Source organism: Mizuhopecten yessoensis, unplaced genomic scaffold, assembly GCF_002113885.1.
Source record: "Mizuhopecten yessoensis strain PY_sf001 unplaced genomic scaffold, ASM211388v2 scaffold3819, whole genome shotgun sequence".
In the NCBI taxonomy this organism is placed as follows: domain Eukaryota; kingdom Metazoa; phylum Mollusca; class Bivalvia; order Pectinida; family Pectinidae; genus Mizuhopecten; species Mizuhopecten yessoensis.
The window spans coordinates 945002-962621 of record NW_018405235.1 but is presented as its reverse complement, the minus strand read 5'-3'; the positions used below and the strand labels follow the sequence as shown (position 1 = coordinate 962621).

At 35.9% G+C, this 17620-nt stretch overlaps 1 protein-coding gene across 2 annotated transcripts; it reads right to left on the bottom strand.

Annotated features, from left to right (window-relative positions):
- Positions 1-8412: 8412 nt before the first annotated feature.
- Positions 8413-14658, bottom strand: LOC110448056 (RNA-binding protein 33-like). 2 transcript variants are annotated; one of them, XM_021494089.1, is made up of 5 exons: positions 14502-14658; positions 14197-14313; positions 11593-11700; positions 9150-9549; positions 8413-9119 (listed from the first exon to the last, which is right to left on the bottom strand). In XM_021494089.1, exons 1-5 carry the CDS (start codon positions 14541-14543, stop codon positions 8764-8766), a joined length of 1023 nt encoding a protein of 340 aa, XP_021349764.1. In that variant the 5' UTR covers positions 14544-14658; the 3' UTR covers positions 8413-8763. The 2 variants fall into 2 exon arrangements, with proteins under 2 accessions (XP_021349764.1, XP_021349763.1); XM_021494088.1 differs by having other exon boundaries at positions 8413-9549; positions 14502-14657.
- Between the last annotated feature and the right edge of the window lie 2962 nt (positions 14659-17620).

The window sequence follows — 17620 nt, the reverse complement described above, 5'->3', positions numbered from 1 at the left end:
TAACAGCTTCCGAACTCGGTCCCGGAGACGGCACAGAATGATAACAGCTTCCGAACTCGGTCCCGGAGACGGCACAGAATGATAACAGCTTCCGAACTTGGTCCCGGAGACGGCACAGAATGATAACAGCTTCCGAACTCGGTCCCGGAGACGGCACAGACGGTTATTTCACTTGACATGTTGTCCAATTTAGATTTTCCTCCATGTGATGGGTTTGCGATGCGAGATGGTTGTTTAAAGGTGAATCAAAATAGTTTCACTCTTCAACTTTCCATTCGTTTACCGGAAACAGGAAGTCAACAAAAACATATAGAAACAAGATGTTCTTTCAGACGTGAAACAAATTTCCTCCCAGTTTCTCATCAATCTGACTACTGACATTGTCTGCACGGAATTTGATATACAACTCCTGTTTTGTCTAAAATGTCTGGCTTATTTTTGGGGTGCACCAGTAACTGTGTGTTGTGTCTCATTGTGTCCAAGAAAGGTATGGTTCCGTCCTTTTCCTAAATTTAATGGAAATTGTTTTATCCATTTGATTTAGTTGCTCTGTTCGGCCTTGCACTGCTCATTTTTTTGCTACTAATTCTAGGATGTCATCAATATGTCGTTTCCAAAATTTGGGTCTGCATTCCATGAGTGTCGATATAAAGGCGGTCTGCACTAGGTGTTCCATGAACAGGAAAATTGTTGTGTGAAAACACCACAAGCTTCATATACAGTCGCAATTTGGGTTTTTTAATTCGGTAGTGGTTAAGAAAATGTACTGACATAATTTGTTGTATGCGAATATTGTTTTTTCTCATTTTAATCTGTCGACATCGTTAGCAACCACATTAAAAACCCACTTGACAGACTTAGAAATTCGGTTTCAAGTCACCTTTATGTTAGGTTCAATAGTACGTTCAAATTGTCGGCTTGACAGATGAAATATTTAAGACTTTTTGATTAGTCTTTATCAAAAATTCAAATGAAAATAATATAAATACATATGCAATAAAGGGGAGATTTTTAGAGAGTGTCACACATGGTCTGATGAAAAACATACACGCATGTGTCTGTTCTATAGTCAAATACTGCATGTTTTACGCGTTTATTGACCAACAAAAAGTGTCGCTTCATCGCAGGCGTGGTGAACTTGTTGGTAATCAGGAACATGGCAAAATGATATGCGCATCTATTATACTCTTACTACCAAACAGAAATCTTGCAGAATGTGCGAGATATCGTTTTCGCGTAACTAAATATTTCACCATATTCCTTCTTTTAAATACAACATAATGTAGGCAGCGGCAAATATTGCTACACTCGTTTGCTTTTCTTGAACAAATATTTGACAGAATTAGCCATGTAATTGAAACTAATGGTGTTACTGTTTATCTGACATATGCTGTCTCCAGATACTGTGTGCTTCTCGAGGACTATTCTGGGTTTAAATATTCATATATTGACATAGTTCATATAGTGTCAATATATGGCCATTCCAATGTTTTCTCATGTGTTTTGATGTGTTTGGCCCTTGATCAGTCAAGTAATTTTAACGTAGATCAGGATCAATCTTACTATTTAAGCTAAAAGGATTGATTGACGCTGAACAATCTACTCATACAAACAGAGAACAATGATGGATATGATAATACAGTACTTGTCTCTACGCGTCCGTATACCATTGTGTAGAAGCCAGTGTGGTTCTCTGTAGTCAAATATTTCCAGTGGAGAAAACAGGACAAAAGTTGAAAAACAAGTTATCAACGCTTGTTATCATAATCTTCTTGTCATCAGGTAAGTTATCTGACATTGCTTACATCTGTAACAGTTTTACTAATGATATAAAAGCCAGTCAACAATATGAATCGTAGAATTATCGTTGGTATATTTCGTTTGTTATCTCCAAGGGGAGACAGTAAGTGTAATAAATTACAGGACCATAGCCTTTCTAAAGATTGTTCGTGCAGTTTGCAGTAGCTTTACCAAATAAAGACCCGATTATGTAATAAAATAAGGGCGTCACATGACGTGTTACACATCACACACACAACTCGTGTTCGTTTAATCACTTCATTATCGGACAAACTGAATAATAAATAAAGCCCCTGCAACATGAATTACATACAATTAAAATACGTCCATATGTACATTAGTTTCTTTCTCTCAATCGTTACGTCCTCTCTCGTGAACCTCACAACACTAAAACTGACCTCTATCAAACACACACAACCTGTCTTATCCCCACTGTAACACACACTACCCTTTGTTCTCAAGACACCGGCGATTCTCAATCAACATTTCTCCCTGACGGTCCAAGCTTTAATTGACAACTGAATATGATCTCCAGAACCAATTAATGTGTCTCTCCTCCTACTCTCAAACATAACTCTTTTTTCACACTAACATCGTTTTGTAATTTCTATTATTCCTTTTAAAAGATTATAAAAAAATCGCACGAAACTGTCTATCATAATTATAATAGTTCAAAAAACTCCATTATAGTCCTGTGCAGTCAGTTTCTAGTGAGGCTATTGATGAAGAAATAACACCTGAAACGGCTGAGCGCCCAACACGGGAGTTGTTGCTTCAAGATGCTGATTATGGTCGATGATTTTCCGTCCAACACGATGTTGACTTCAATGAACTTTGAAAAGTAATCAATAGTTACCAGGTATGTTATGCCATCCAATACCATAATATCGGCTGCAATCCTTTGCCATGGCCTATCAGGAGTTTCGTGTGGAATCAACGATTCCGTTGTCTGCGCTTTCCGGTAACGATTACATATATGACACTTGGACACTAGGTCTTCAATCTGCTTCGTAATGCCTGGCCAAAACAGAGCAGTTCTGGCTCTCTGGATACACTTATACTTGCCTTAGTGACTACTATGTAAAATCTGCAATATCTCAGGCATTAGAACTGCAGGGGTAATTATTCTATTACCTTTCAACAAAACTCCATGGACAACACTAATTTCGTTTCTAAAATATCAAGGCAATGTTTGTCATTAGGCCAGCCTGACATAACTAGTACTGTATAGCTATAGTATAGCTAGTACTCTAGCACTGTCAGTTTCTCTCACGAACTGTGTGGTCTTCTCCTGGCTGATAGGTACTGTTCCAACCACATGCACCTCAAACTCATCAACGTCGGATGCGGTTTCAATGATCGGCGCGGTAGAACGACTCTTTCCCGGACGATATTTTGTTGGTGTTTTTTTTTTGTTTTTTTTTGTTTTAATTAAGATGCTTTTGTCAGCTAGTGTAAGAAGCTACAGTCGCGATTGTTCGTCGGTACTAAAAAGGCTTCATCAGCTCCACTCTCTCATCTATGGTCGAGTGTCGGCCGCCATGACACAGAAACGATTGCTATCGTTTCTAGAAATGTAGGTCAAATTACTTTTATATTTGATAATTACAAAACATATCCGGTGTTTTTTCATAATTGTGCTTTTGACGATATTTGAGTATTGGTATCATCTTCACCAAGTCAAAGTTATTGTATTGTATTGTATTGTTCAATGTCGTACACTGTGTTTAATGTTGTACAATGTGTCTAGTGTCGTTCACTGTGTCTAATGTCGAACACTGATTTTAATGTCGTACACTGTGTCTAATGCCGTACATTGTCTAATGACGTACACTGAGTTTAATGTCATACACTGTGTCTAATGCCGTACACTGTGTCTAATGTCGTACATTGTGTATAATGCCGTACACTGTGTCTAATGTCGTACATTGTGTTTGATGTCGTACACTGTGTCTAATGTCATACACTGTGTCTAATGTCACACACTGTAAACTCTTTCTAATGTCATACATTGTCTAATGTCATACATTGTTTAATGTCATACATTTTCTAATGTCATACATTGTCTAATGTCGTACATTGTGACGTACACTTTGTCTAATGTCGTACACCGTGACGTCACGTGGAGTAAAAAAAAAACAGTATCACTCAAGTCGTCATTTTAACATGGTTATGTCAATACTAATTTGCAATTCAAATAAATTATATTAAGATATTATTTTGGTACATCGTTAAAATAAGCAATCTTAAAGTACCAACTTCTGCTTGTTTTTAGCTAACACTTCTTACTGGGTTGGCGCAACACGGGACACAGATGGGTCATCTTATTTTGTGTGGCAGACCGTAGAGAGAGTAAGTCCTCAGCCTTGCCAAAACAGCGTAATCGAAATGTGTATGTGTGTATACATGTACAATGGTGTATTCTATGAGCACCCTTGCTTGTCTGCTGAAAAATTCATCTGTGATTTGTATACTAATATGTTTTAAGGTAGGGTTACTACTTACAAGTGTTTCCTTCAAAACGTTGATGTTTATGGTGGGTTTTTTCAACTATTACGTGTATGGACAGAAAATATTGCTAATTGGCGGTAAAATACGTAATCGGACGATATAAACGTTAGAGGAAGGCTGAAAGCGTGAATCAACAGAAAGGAACGTTAAATGACGGCAGAAATCGTTAGTCAACGGAAGGGAACCTTAAATATCCTTAGCTGTTGATAGAATGTTAAACCATATCAAACCAAACGCTTGAGTCAACAGGGTATAAACCTAGACAGGAGAATGGAGTACAGGTACTCAGAATGAATACGGTAAAGTACGGTCACAAACCTCAAAGGTTTGATGCTGTTCCACGGTGTAGAACACTCTCTATAGTGAATCCCGGAAAGTAGCCGCATTTTAATGATCCAAGAGGACGATTCACACCTGAAATGGAACATTTTGTAACTGTTCCATCTGCCAATTGTATTAGACTTTAACGGTTGTGTTTCTTTGTGGTTTAGTGCTAAATACTTATAATTTGTTGTAAACTGAATGTGATATAAATAACTATGATCATTATATCACGTCGTGTAATGTATTAAAATTGTAAAAAAATAAAATTGATTGTATTCGTGATCCACTATGAACTATGGTTTGAATCCACGCTATGTCAGTGTATACTCTGTCAGTTTTTACCCTTTGCTAAGTAAGCACGTACGTACAGATAATGGTTTGAGTGCTCACTGTAGTACCACATTGCTCTGGAATGGTTGTTCAAATTTTAAAAATCCTTTTAATGATAATTGACAAAGTGTCATGCTAAGGGTGTTTTGTAGGTTGGGGATGCCCGGTCACTTGGAAACCTGGGGTTGATACTACTTTCTTTTATTATAAAACAAAACGTCTGTGATAACAATACTTAATATTTGACTTGATAAGAGCGTAGCCAAAGGCGCCCGGGCGAAGCTCTTTAATGGTAACACATGCGTGCGTATACAGAGTTGCTTCCCCTTGTTACACATTGCCTTCAACTTTTTTCGTCCGGAAGTAGACGTCCAATGGGGAAACCGGAAGTGTATCCTTGAAGCAAAGACAATTGTGTTGAACATCTTCATATAGTGAAAGCAATCCTCATGTTTTATTACTTATGTAGATAAAAACTAATATACATTATGAGTGAAAAAAAATCTATCCCATAAATTATGATACTAGCAGCAAGGTTACATCGTCCAGAGCTTATCTTACTATGACGTCACAAGCACGTCACATTCCATCGGCCTTCATCGGTTATTTCTGGAAGGATGAAAAATAAACGAAAAATCTTGGAACTGATGTCCGTTGCATTTATCTCTTTGTCGGTGCTTCATGACTTTTTTATTTCAGTTGCACATGCACAAAAAGTAAAAATGCGGATGATTTTTGAAGATCCTTTTTGTCATCAACCAGGTTCTGTTAATATTTCTACCTGGAGATATCTTCACGCATGAAACCAATAGGTCAACATGTACATTTTTTTCATCGTCTAAAATTTCATCAGCTTTTGATTTCCATTTGTTGAGAATATGAACGAAATGATTAACATTTTTGAAAGTCTGGTCATAGTCTTTGTTTAATTTATGAATGCATCACCACTCATAAAAGAAACAATGGATAATTCATTTATGTCGAAATCAGCAATAATTGACAAACCAACCCGAGTTCAAAGCACTTTTTCATCAACTTCTTATTTTTTTCACAGCGCGCGCCGATTTGTAACTAGTAACAGACAGAAACTGTTTAATTTTTATTTGGCATCATTACCTGTCAAACCTCGGTGACAGTTACAAAATTGGAAATTCAATCCGGTGTGTCAGGATGGAACAGGAATTGAGACTGCATATCGATATAACGACAATCTCAGTAATATAAAGTATCACAAGTTGTTGTTTTTTGGGGTTTTTTTTTAACTAACATCTCTATACATTTGTTAAGACTCATCGTCAAATATGTATAATGCACTTTTTCTATAGCAATTACCTAATGTTTTTCCCAACTTTTCTCAATACTTCTTTGTGTGCCCTGACGGAAGCACGCAGATGATTTAATTCTTAATGTGAGAGGAAGCTGGAGTATCCGGAGAAAACCCGTGTGATCGGGCAGGTGACCGGGATTGAATCCGGCCATCTTGGTTAAGACGAGCGCGCTGTCCACTGCGCCACCGACCCATCATAGACGTTACGCCGAGAGAAATGTCTACTTAAGCTTTGACTGGAAGAAAACGGCGTCATTGATGCAAAATATTATATTGTAAATACATTTTACCAATCATCAATGAAAAAAATCTACATACGGGAGACTGGAGTCAGTTCGGCCACCCCTGCTATTTTTGTTTTTTGAGCTTTTATTTACAACTTTAAGGATCTTAGCAGTTTTTTCACACGAAAAAATGACGAGGAAAACTCCAAGGTAAAATTACTTAACAGGAGAAAATCTCTTTTGAGAGGATACTTAGAAAATCATGATCTCGCTTCTAGTTATGCGAACTTTCTGTAAACGGGAGTGCTACTTTTTTTACTGTCAAACGTGTAACACACTGACAGCTTCAAATGATATACATTAAAGCCAAGCCAAGCACTCACTACCATATTGCTGTCCGATATTAATTTATTGAAATATCAATTTGGGCCCGAACAATGATAACAGGTTATGGGGGTAAATCTGACGTTGCATGTTTTATGAAGTCATAATTAGGCCGATTCCAATTGGGGCCGAACTTACCCGAATACCTGTCTAAACCGTCCGATCTTCCGACAGTAAAAATGAAATAATGTTCAAAAACGGACGTGCTGCCATACTTCCCAGAACGGTCTTAAATAAAAATGGACCGCACTCGCCCCCATCTCCCCTACTATTGTGTCGGTCTGAATCTCATTAGAGCTGATGTTTAATTGTTATTCCTCGACTAGCTGACTTTGAATAAAGTTTATCTTATCTCATTCTGAAAGCACTATATTTAAATAGTAATGAAGGACCAATGACTGCACAATACTAGTGAAAATATACCGATTCTAAGGCAGCTACGATAACTACATAACGACCACTACGTTAGCTGTCTTAATGAATGTATTGTTTGGTTAGTGAAAAATCTTAATAGAAATATTGTTTTGATTTATATATCTACATAGAAACACTAAGATATAACCACCGATCTGAAACTATCAGCTTTTTCGAGACTCTAACGTATTTTTCTGTAAGACAACGACATGACGTCACCATTACATGTTATCTGACTTAACTATCAAGGTGACGTTACGATGTACATTAGTGGATAAACAAGCCCAATTCTCTACTCTGGCGTGTTGAGACTAGCTTTTAGATGAAATGATCCTCTTTATTTCTCGAAGATTACTTTTTATAAACTTTTATTTTGTAACAATTCGGCTTTTGGTTTTTGTCTATGTTCAGTCCTGCATGTTCTGGGCTTGACAATATGTAAAATTCGCCACATTTGGAACAAATTGTAGCATATATTAAGCTTTTCATTACAATTCATATCAAAATTCACGGCAAATCGTCAAACCATTCCTTAAGACGTATCTATGACATGTGATAAATGACATGATAGCATTAAAAGTCTTAGGTTAGCTTCTACCTGGTAAGACAGCGTGCTTATCAGAAATGTTTCTCATAAGCCTTGTTACCTTGTGTCAACTATTCACATGCTATTTACCGCAGGAACAATATTGAATTTCATTAGATTGAAAGTAGAAAGAAATGCAAAAAAAAAACTACATCATTCTTCTTATTTTGTACACGGGATTTTGAAAAACCATTTTCAATATTTTTTCGTATGCCATGCTCTTAGTTGAAAATCATAGCTTAAGCTGACAAAATCGAACACTCTAAAATTGCTTCACACTGACTATAGCGATAATCCTTGAAAAAGTGGCTAATGATAGTTGATAGTATTAATCTTTGCGATTTTATAGTATGTATATTGACAAAGGACAAAAAACAAATATATAATTATTCAATGCTTTTATTATCATCTCATTGACGTCGACAGTAATTGACGTGATCACAATAAATATTTATATATTAACAAGCGGTTTAATTCGCAGGTTATTTTATTCTGTTGATATTAGTATTTTAGGAATTGTTATCATTTAACAAAGTAATAATAGAATGTGTGATAAATAAGTAAGAAATAAGAAGTTCTCATCGAAGTAGCTACTTGCTCGCTCTATGTCAGATGATTGAATACTGTGCTGCAGTTTTTGAAAATAAAGGATTGATTTTAGATAATAAATGTCTTAATACTTCCTGTGCCGTTTTATCATTTCGGTGAATTAACAAACAAACGAGGATCGAAAACGAAAAATAAATGCGCCGTTCGACAAAAAAGTGTATATAAGAATAAAGTAATTTCCCCTAGTTTGACACAAAACGTTACGTGTGTTATTTATTAGGGGATCCACCGTCGTCAGTTATTAACTCAACCCATTAATGATGGGGCTGCACGTGAGGGCGAGCCATACTCAGTTTCTGTGGTACAGCCATAGGGCGGTCATGACTTTGCTGTGAGCTATGACGTTTGCCCGGAACTTGGGCTGCCACAGACATGGGTGGTCTGATGAACGGAAGGTGCCTTGGGACGAGCATCACCTGTGGCTTGTGAGCTGGAACTACAACATGTGCAGGTGCGTGAAACGCGGCATGTGCAGGGATGTGTTCCGGTGCATGATGAGGTGCAAGTACCGGAGCACGACCAGGAGCCGTGAAAGCCGCATGAGCTTGCACATGTGCAGGGACCATTTGTGGAGACGGATCACGTTGTGACTGCATTTGAGCTGGTGCATGTTGGGGGACTCCCATATGTGCTGGTGCATGTTGGGGGACTCCCATATGAGCTGGTGCATGTTGGGGGACTCCCATATGAGCTGATGCATGTTGAGGGACTCCCATGTGAGCTGGGACGTGTTGGGGGACTCCAATATGAGCCGGGGCATGTTGTTGCACATGTGCGACATGAGCGGGCCGTGGCATGTGCTGAGGTGCCTGTAGCTGCGCATGTGGTGCTCTATGGACTGGCACGAGAGGGTGGTATACCGGTGGTGGCATGGCAGCCTCGCCACTCACTGCCGCTCTGCTGGAATACGATTGAAGGGGCTGGGAATGCGTCTCCGTCAACCAGTATATCTTTGACTTCTTGCACATCATCGCAATCATGTCACCTGTTCGTACCTTCAGGTGTTCGTACTGAAGAGGACTCCTGACAATTTCGGGTTCCTGTGAATACATACAGAATGAATTAAAATGGGCAGTTTGCACGTCAAGATAAGACAGCTTCGATTTAAGATAAGTTGATTTCTATGAGCGACAACAATCATGTATTTTGCAAAATGTGGTATATATGTAAAAAACCTGACTTGCTCTACCTTACAATATATATTCACGTTTAATTCAAATTCAGAAGCAAAAGTCCAAGGGGGTTAATATTACAACAGCAGAAGAATAAGGAGAAGATAAGCGTTCACAAAAAGTATCTGATGTAAAATACCTTATTGATTTAATGATCGATGATTGGATTGAACAAAAGCGTATATGAACACCCTTAATTGGCGTTCGGAATGAGATTAATTAGCTTGGTGTGAATAATAAATTCGAAGTTTGTTTTGAACACAAAGAGTAATTTAGATCATGGTCAGTTGCACTCCTTCCTGACCAAGGAATCAGGCGGTTTAGAAATCTAGCTTTAAATAAGTTTTCAATGAATGTCAGTGATCAGAACAAACCTAGCTGTTACTCTAAATCAACTTCATGATGCTGATATTATCTAAGATACTGATGCACAACTTGTAGTATTATCTCTGTAGTACTGGATTGGTCTGGGGCGATCTTTGAAATCAGTTTAACCTATATGATCCAGATATGTCGGGGATCGAAATATTAGGATATAATATTAAAGATACTAAGCCTTGTAAGGAGAGGGGACAATTACTATCAACAACGTATACTCTTCAAAAACGATAACATTCAATAATACCATACGTATACAAGGAAAGGCATTAAATAATGCATATAATCTCTTTTTATAATAGAGTCAACAGAAAAATAAAAAGTGCAGTTCTAAAGGCAAGCTATGATGACGATATCAACATTTTTTTATATCGTAGTATTTCAGCTAGAAATATCTGGCCGATGATGTATTGTCAACTGGGTGCATCTACTAAGAAACAATCTTAACAATTCCCTTGATCAATTCAGTCAAAAGGTGTTGCCCATCAGCATCAAAAAGCATGTTTGTTATATCTTCATCATAGACGGCCCGTTTGTATGCCAACCATAAGTTGCCGATATAGAGCACCATTTCAGTAGGAAAATGGTAATACGAGTTATGTATTGAAGTATTTCATAATATATATGTTATGACATCTAAATCAAACAGGCTCTGGAGTAGAAAATCAACTGTGACTTGCAATTTTTTATAGTATTCGTTTTATGATATAAAACAGGAGAAGAAAATAAACTATGACACGTAAATCTCTGACGCATAACATGGTATATTAAGCTTGTAAAGTGACACAAGCACGTTTGTCATGAGATTTGGTGTAGTAGGGCAGCCGAAATTTTGTACATTATATATTTTATGACTTTAAAATAAAAACAGACGCGGGAGTAGAAAATCTACATGGAAAAGTCAGAAAAAAAATATATATTGTAACTGATAAATGGAAATTAAATTATTGTAAATTTAACGCAAGAATATTTATCATGGATGTTGGTGGTGAGGCGGTTATAACTGCCGTACGATAGTTAAGTATCAAGTTACGTAGCTGACGAAAGCTTTAATGTGGATTCATTTATTTTAAGTGCAAAGTAACGCTTTGTTAGACACGAAGTTGTTTTAGACAACACAAGAATAGAACATGCAATGATATTCTGAACATGATAACACATTCACCTGAGCAACACAAGAAATTCCAAAAAATAAAAATAAAAAATCGCCACGAAAGGAATATGGGATGTTTTGATCGATATCCTAACGGTGTGTAACCTACTTTTTGAGAAGCGACCAAGGATGTGTTCCAATAAACCAGTTATGTTTGGATACTTGTTTTTGCTCTCATTCTTTTCTAAATATTACAGAGTAATTGAATATTTGAATAATTTGAAATCATCACGATTTTGAGTAAATAAAACATAGTTGTATTCATGACACTAGTCCTCGAAACTAAATACAACAGTTTGTATCTCGAGACATTAAATTGTCCCGACGGACCTGTTGTCTTTGGAAATATTAAACATGTTAAGGTAAAACGTCATACTAACGTGGGTGTTCACCACTTCCTGTTTCTCGTTTATATCCAAATTCCATTCCGGATCAAAATCGGTGATGAAACAGGCTTTGAAGTTGTTGTCCTTAACACTGGTCATTCGCTACAGAAAAAAACACATTTACATCCATCGTACATAAACTGACTGAAATGTTTATATGAAGGAATGTTACGCCAAGGAATGTCTGAATTCAAAGGACAGTCAAAACGACTGTTTCTATATCACATAAGGTTAAATGAAATAAACAAAACCACGACAACAACAAACACCCCCATCCCAAACCCCTATCGCCCAAACAAACCGCAATGTTAAAACACAATTGTTCGAACAAATTTTAGATGTGCATTAGACATACCCAGTTTTGAATAAGGATTTCCAACAATAAGACTGTATCCCCTGCTGGGCTATATCAAGTTTGTCATCAATAGCAAAGTGTGTAAAAGAACCATAAGATTTACTAACACATCCATTGCTTAAATAAGTCACAACGGTGCTATCCACAAAATGTAATACGCATTCCAAATGTCAAAATAAAGTATATCTTTCCAAAAATTCTTCTCGTATCTTTGAAATCGATCTATTTCCTCACAAATACATATATTGTACCTTTTTATCGCTATTTCAATCATGACATATTAGAGGATGTTGATTAAACAATTCAGTTATGAAAGCTGCACTATTGAAAAGTTAGTAAAACATAAAACTGCAACATAATTATCTCATTAATTAATTACCTGATATTGTCATTTCCTAATCGGCTTACAATATTGTAAACATGGAGAGTGGAATGAATGACCTTTACTGATTGATGTTATAAACAATTCTAACACTGCTAGAGTTCGCTCCGTATCAAAGACACCCATACACAGTTAAATCTAATATGAACTGGAATGAAAACCATCTCAACATTTTCACGTAGGTTTGTCCTTAACATCACAAAATATAGTTTTATACATAAGGTAAAGGCGAACATTCCGTTAATTCTATGTTTTCCAAATGTTTCTTCACACAACTTTGATCAATATCAATTTAATTACGGAAGATCCTCAATAAAGATAGAAGAACTGTCACTTCCATCTAACAGTGATGGACAGATGTAGATATGAACGCCATTAATAGCACGCGTTACTACCTTCGCCTGAGATATCCGTTAAGCACTACATACTAAAGGTGTCGGGAGATACAGGTATGATCTAGACAATTTGATAGCACCACAGTTCTCCCCGCCCACCGATAGGTAGTGGTTGGTGACGAGGTGCTTCCTCTCATAATCATCATAAGGTAATCATGTAGTTTCCTCTTTCCCTAATTACTCCATTTTGCCGGATATTTGTTTCCATGTGTCAGGTTTTGATCTTCTATTTACAAAGCGGTTGTCATCTTTCACAGATATATCCGATAGCATTTACTAACGTGCATGTTGGCAACATAATGTTAGCATCTCACTCATGGATAACAAGTGATATTTATTGTTAAAAGGTAAACAAATATTTCGTGTATTATATATCTCATGATTTTGCTGCTATCGATTGAATCGTGCCGTTAATTTTGGAAAAAACAAATCGAAACATGACTATGGGTTTTTTCTGTGACATCGATGCTTTTCCTTATTCATTTTACTGTATATGTTCTTAATTTTCTTTACATGCTTCAGTGAAATGACATCAGTTAACACGCCAAAGAATAGTTTTAATGTCGTATATTCGAATAAAATGTATAAATAATAATATTTGTCTGACATGATCATTTGTTGATTTTCCAACGATAATCTCATATTTGCAGCGTGCAAAGCTATTATGGAGTTTGCGATCTAATGATGAAAGCATTTTAGGCAGAAACAGGAAATATTTCACAAATGCATAAATTATTGGGAAACTATTAAACCTTAATACATCTTACTGCTCATTTTATGTTTGAAATGCATATAATCAGAGCATTTAGCACTTCCCCTTCTATTTCAACTATAGTTTGGACCAATTCGGATTTTCACATTTTGGCCCCCAGCATTACCGATGACTTTTAGAAACAGTTGTATGGTGAAGTATATTTCAGTCTTGTCATATTTTGTCTATTATGTATTTTATAGGAGTTGCAATGGCGTGTGTTAAATACATATATTTATATACTAATATAGAATAAACTACTGTTTATGGTATTGTCATTATTAGATGAACTGTTTGCCATATTTTATTATTCATTATGTTATAAGTTCACAATAAATATATATTTGTTTATGCTCTAAAATCGTAGAAAATATTTAAATGTAGACTAATTCCAAATGCGTTTGTATTACTTTTAAGCAATATCAGACAAACAGTTCTAAAATTGTTAAAACTGCATTAAACACTTAAAAAATAGTTAAACTGTATTAAACAGTCCTAGAATGGTAAAATCTGTATTCAACAGTTTTAGAATATTTAAAAATGTATTTAAATATCAGAATTGTAAAAACTATATTCAAAAGTTCTAGAAGAGTTCAAACTGTATCAAGCAGTTATAGAATAGTTTAAACTGTATTTAGCAGCTCTTAAATTATTAAAACTGTATTAAATAGTTCTACAGAAGTTAAAACTGTATATATGTGTCAAAACGTCTTACCGAAGTATCGTCACTGTAAACAACACTTCCATCTTCCGAAATAGCATCCATCAATTTTATAGGCTCATGTTGAGGCGCCGGAACAGCTTCAAAGTTGGAGAAGCGGCTCTGTACCAGCTAAACAAACATTAAAAATACAACATAGTCAACCTAAATACAATCAAATTTAATATTCCTTCTTGCTAGACCTGAAACCAAGTTTGTGTTATATATATATTAAGGATGAATTCCTACTCATTTGAAAAACATCATTGTTACTTTAAAGCAAAAATGTAAATCATAAATTACGTTTTAACAATACATACCAAGGGTAAAACTTGCAAAAGTAACACGAATCCAAATCGCATTGTGAAACTTTGTCTGGCCCACACAGTATAACCTGTAAGCTGCACAATGTTTCTGAAAATGAAACTTCAATCCACACCGACGTCAACTTAAATGTAAAATTTAACGGGTGATATTAATGAGCCAAGATCACACACAGAGCTGGAGTTTGTTTAGGATCGCGATAAGCCCACCCGAACACGATATTACGGTAGCCACCTACGACGGCAGTACATAACCTTAGTGAATGCTGCCCAAGCATTGGCATTCGTTCAGATTAAACTCGTTGACGATTGTTTACACGTGGATGTAAATTTGTCCTGGCTTTCATTGACATGCCATTTCACTGGTTAAAGTTCATATATCATATCATTGATTACATACACTAATAGTTTAACACATTTGTACCAACAAGAAAATAATTAAAGTTATCGATTTCTTTATCTTTTCCTGTGGATGTTAAACCGATGATTATTTAGTATGTTTTCAATTCTTCCTAAACATCAAAAGGTACAAATCAAATTAAGATGTATTTTATTTACTTTGAAATTTAAATCTATCTTATTCGATATAACACCCAGACATTGAATATCTCAATGATTGTCCCCAGTATGTTTGGTATAGTGTTAGTATTAGTATGCAGCCTAACGACTATTCCAGACATTTTGGGTCAGACGTGATACCCGATACATTAGTAATATCTTTAACTTATGTAACAAACTGTTGACTGTGGCACTATTGTTATGTGTTGGTAATACACGATATACACTATTAAGTTTAAACATATTTTTTTTACAAAACTTGATACATTTTTTTAATTGATTTCTGTATCATTTTTAATTCACACTAAAATAGTGTATAATCTGTCAACTTTTATTCTTTGCTATATTAGCATTGTATGTATATTCCACTTCGTAGTGTTTTAACCCTAAGTCCTAAGTAATTCTTGTGTGATATACAAGTATTCATTCACTATTAACTATGTCTTTTATTTACCTATTCTGAATAATACGTATCTATGATCACATTTAATGCTTTTCATATATTAACACTATTTATATATATATTCCGGGGGCCTTTGTAGGTAGGGGACTCTTAACCACTTAGAAACCTGGGATATGTATACTTTCTTTTTCTGTGATGATTATTACTGTGTTTTTTTATTAATATATGTGATTATCTCCCTTTACTTGTAATATAATATGTTATTGTTATTTTTACATACGTTTGTCGCAATAATAGCTCTCAAGAGCTAATGTTCCTTGTTTACTTGTATGCGACGTTATATAAAGTTTCTTGTATCGTGTATCTAGTATTCTTCAGCTGACGTGTGCTAAACGAGTTAACTATATGGTACATGTATCTAGGTAACAGTTGTATAAGCTTTAACAATACTTTATTTATAATACCTTCAACGACAAAGGGACGGCACCTTATAATTGAGCCGACATGGCGTCTTGCGTTGGGAGGTACCATATCTTAATTTGACATTTTCATAACAAATTGATATAAATGTTACATATGTAGCTTTTTTTCTTTCTATCGTTGTGCAAGAGTAATCATAACAAAAATTGTGTCTTCCTATTCGGGAAGCCTGCATCCATCCTTGTATTTCAGGGCGTGAGCATGCATTTATTTGCACACGCTTATATGTATAGTTGATGAATTTTAGTGTGATAAATTCCCATCTCTATAAACATGTAAAAATAGAATGGGACCATTTTGAAACAAAAGTTGAGGTGTCACCCTTTCACAGTAGAATGAGTTGAGATCCAATATCGATTATCATTCTGTTCATCATATTGCAACAAGACATAGGCTCTCTCGAAGACTTACAACGACTTGAAGAACAGTGCGAACAGTACGAACAGTACGAACAGTGCGAACAGTGCGAACAGAACGAACAGTGCGAACAGTGCGAACAGTACGAACAGTACGAACAGTGCGAACAGTACGAACAGTACGAACAGTGCGAACAGTACGAACAGTGCGAACAGTGCGAACAGTACGAACAGTACGAACAGTACGAACAGTGCGAACAGTACGAACAGTGCGAACAGTGCGAACAGTACGAACAGTACGAACAGTGCGAACAGTGCGAACAGTACGAACAGTGCGAACAGTGCGAACAGTGCGAACAGTACGAACAGTGCGAACAGTGCGAACAGTACGAACAGTGCGAACAGTGCGAACAGATGAGTTGTAAATGGACGAAATTACTTTATTATGCAGTAAATATTGACTGTGTTTGGCATTCTACATTTACAATCGAAATTGTTCAAGAGGTGTTTCCTACTGTTTTTTATCTAGTGATTATTGTACGTATCACAATGGTTGACACTCCTGATGGATTATCAGTCCCCGCGGTAAGCCCTGCCACCACTGATGAGTACTAAATGGACAATATGACATTAAATTTTTTCTTTGTTTTGCTTCCTTTATCAATACACTAAATAAAATAAAATAAACTCACTTCGGAATTTAGCGATTATATACCATGATAACGTATTTTTTGAAGTGATGTTTGCCTTTATCTCTAGATCGTTACAAATAAATTTACAAAAATAATAATTAAAAGAATATAAAAAATAAAATTTCATACAGTAGAACAAATTAAATTCAGATAATGGAACCTTTTCGACCGGGCATTTGTATTTCCTAATGATGTTTTGTTTCCACAATATAAAACTACAAAAACATGTTTTAAAATAATTGACTTGGTGAACACGAGTGTATACGAAACATTTTGGCAGACTTATACTAGTCTAGACAGAATATCTTGATTAATTGATTAATGTATCAAAATAAAGTATTTCGTTGACGGTACGTAGGAGTGCAGTGCGGTAGAACCGTCCCACACCTTGCTTTTCACAGATTGTATATCAAATTTAAGCAACGCTGTTAAGATGATTAAACAAGTAGTGTATAGCTTATTAAAGGAAAAAAGATAAACCGCGACATTAATCAACATGTGAGATAAGACCCATTAGTGAACTATTCTCCTAATTCCGTGGAAATCAGTCATTTATTTGGTCATTGGACGCTGCTATGAATAGCTCTAGGAGGAGATATCGTTATTTAATTAAAGCCTTTCGTTTCA

Excerpts from the sequence above, each read along its gene's own strand:
- LOC110448056 (XM_021494088.1), bottom strand. The coding sequence starts at position 14,543 with ATGCGATTTGGATTCGTGTTACTTTTGCAAGTTTTACCCTTG. Across the intron at positions 14,314-14,501 it reads TTTTGCAAGTTTTACCCTTG|CTGGTACAGAGCCGCTTCTC; the intron begins GTATGTATTGTT and ends ATGTTTGTTTAG. Across the intron at positions 11,701-14,196 it reads TTTACAGTGACGATACTTCG|CGAATGACCAGTGTTAAGGA; the intron begins GTAAGACGTTTT and ends TTTTTTCTGTAG.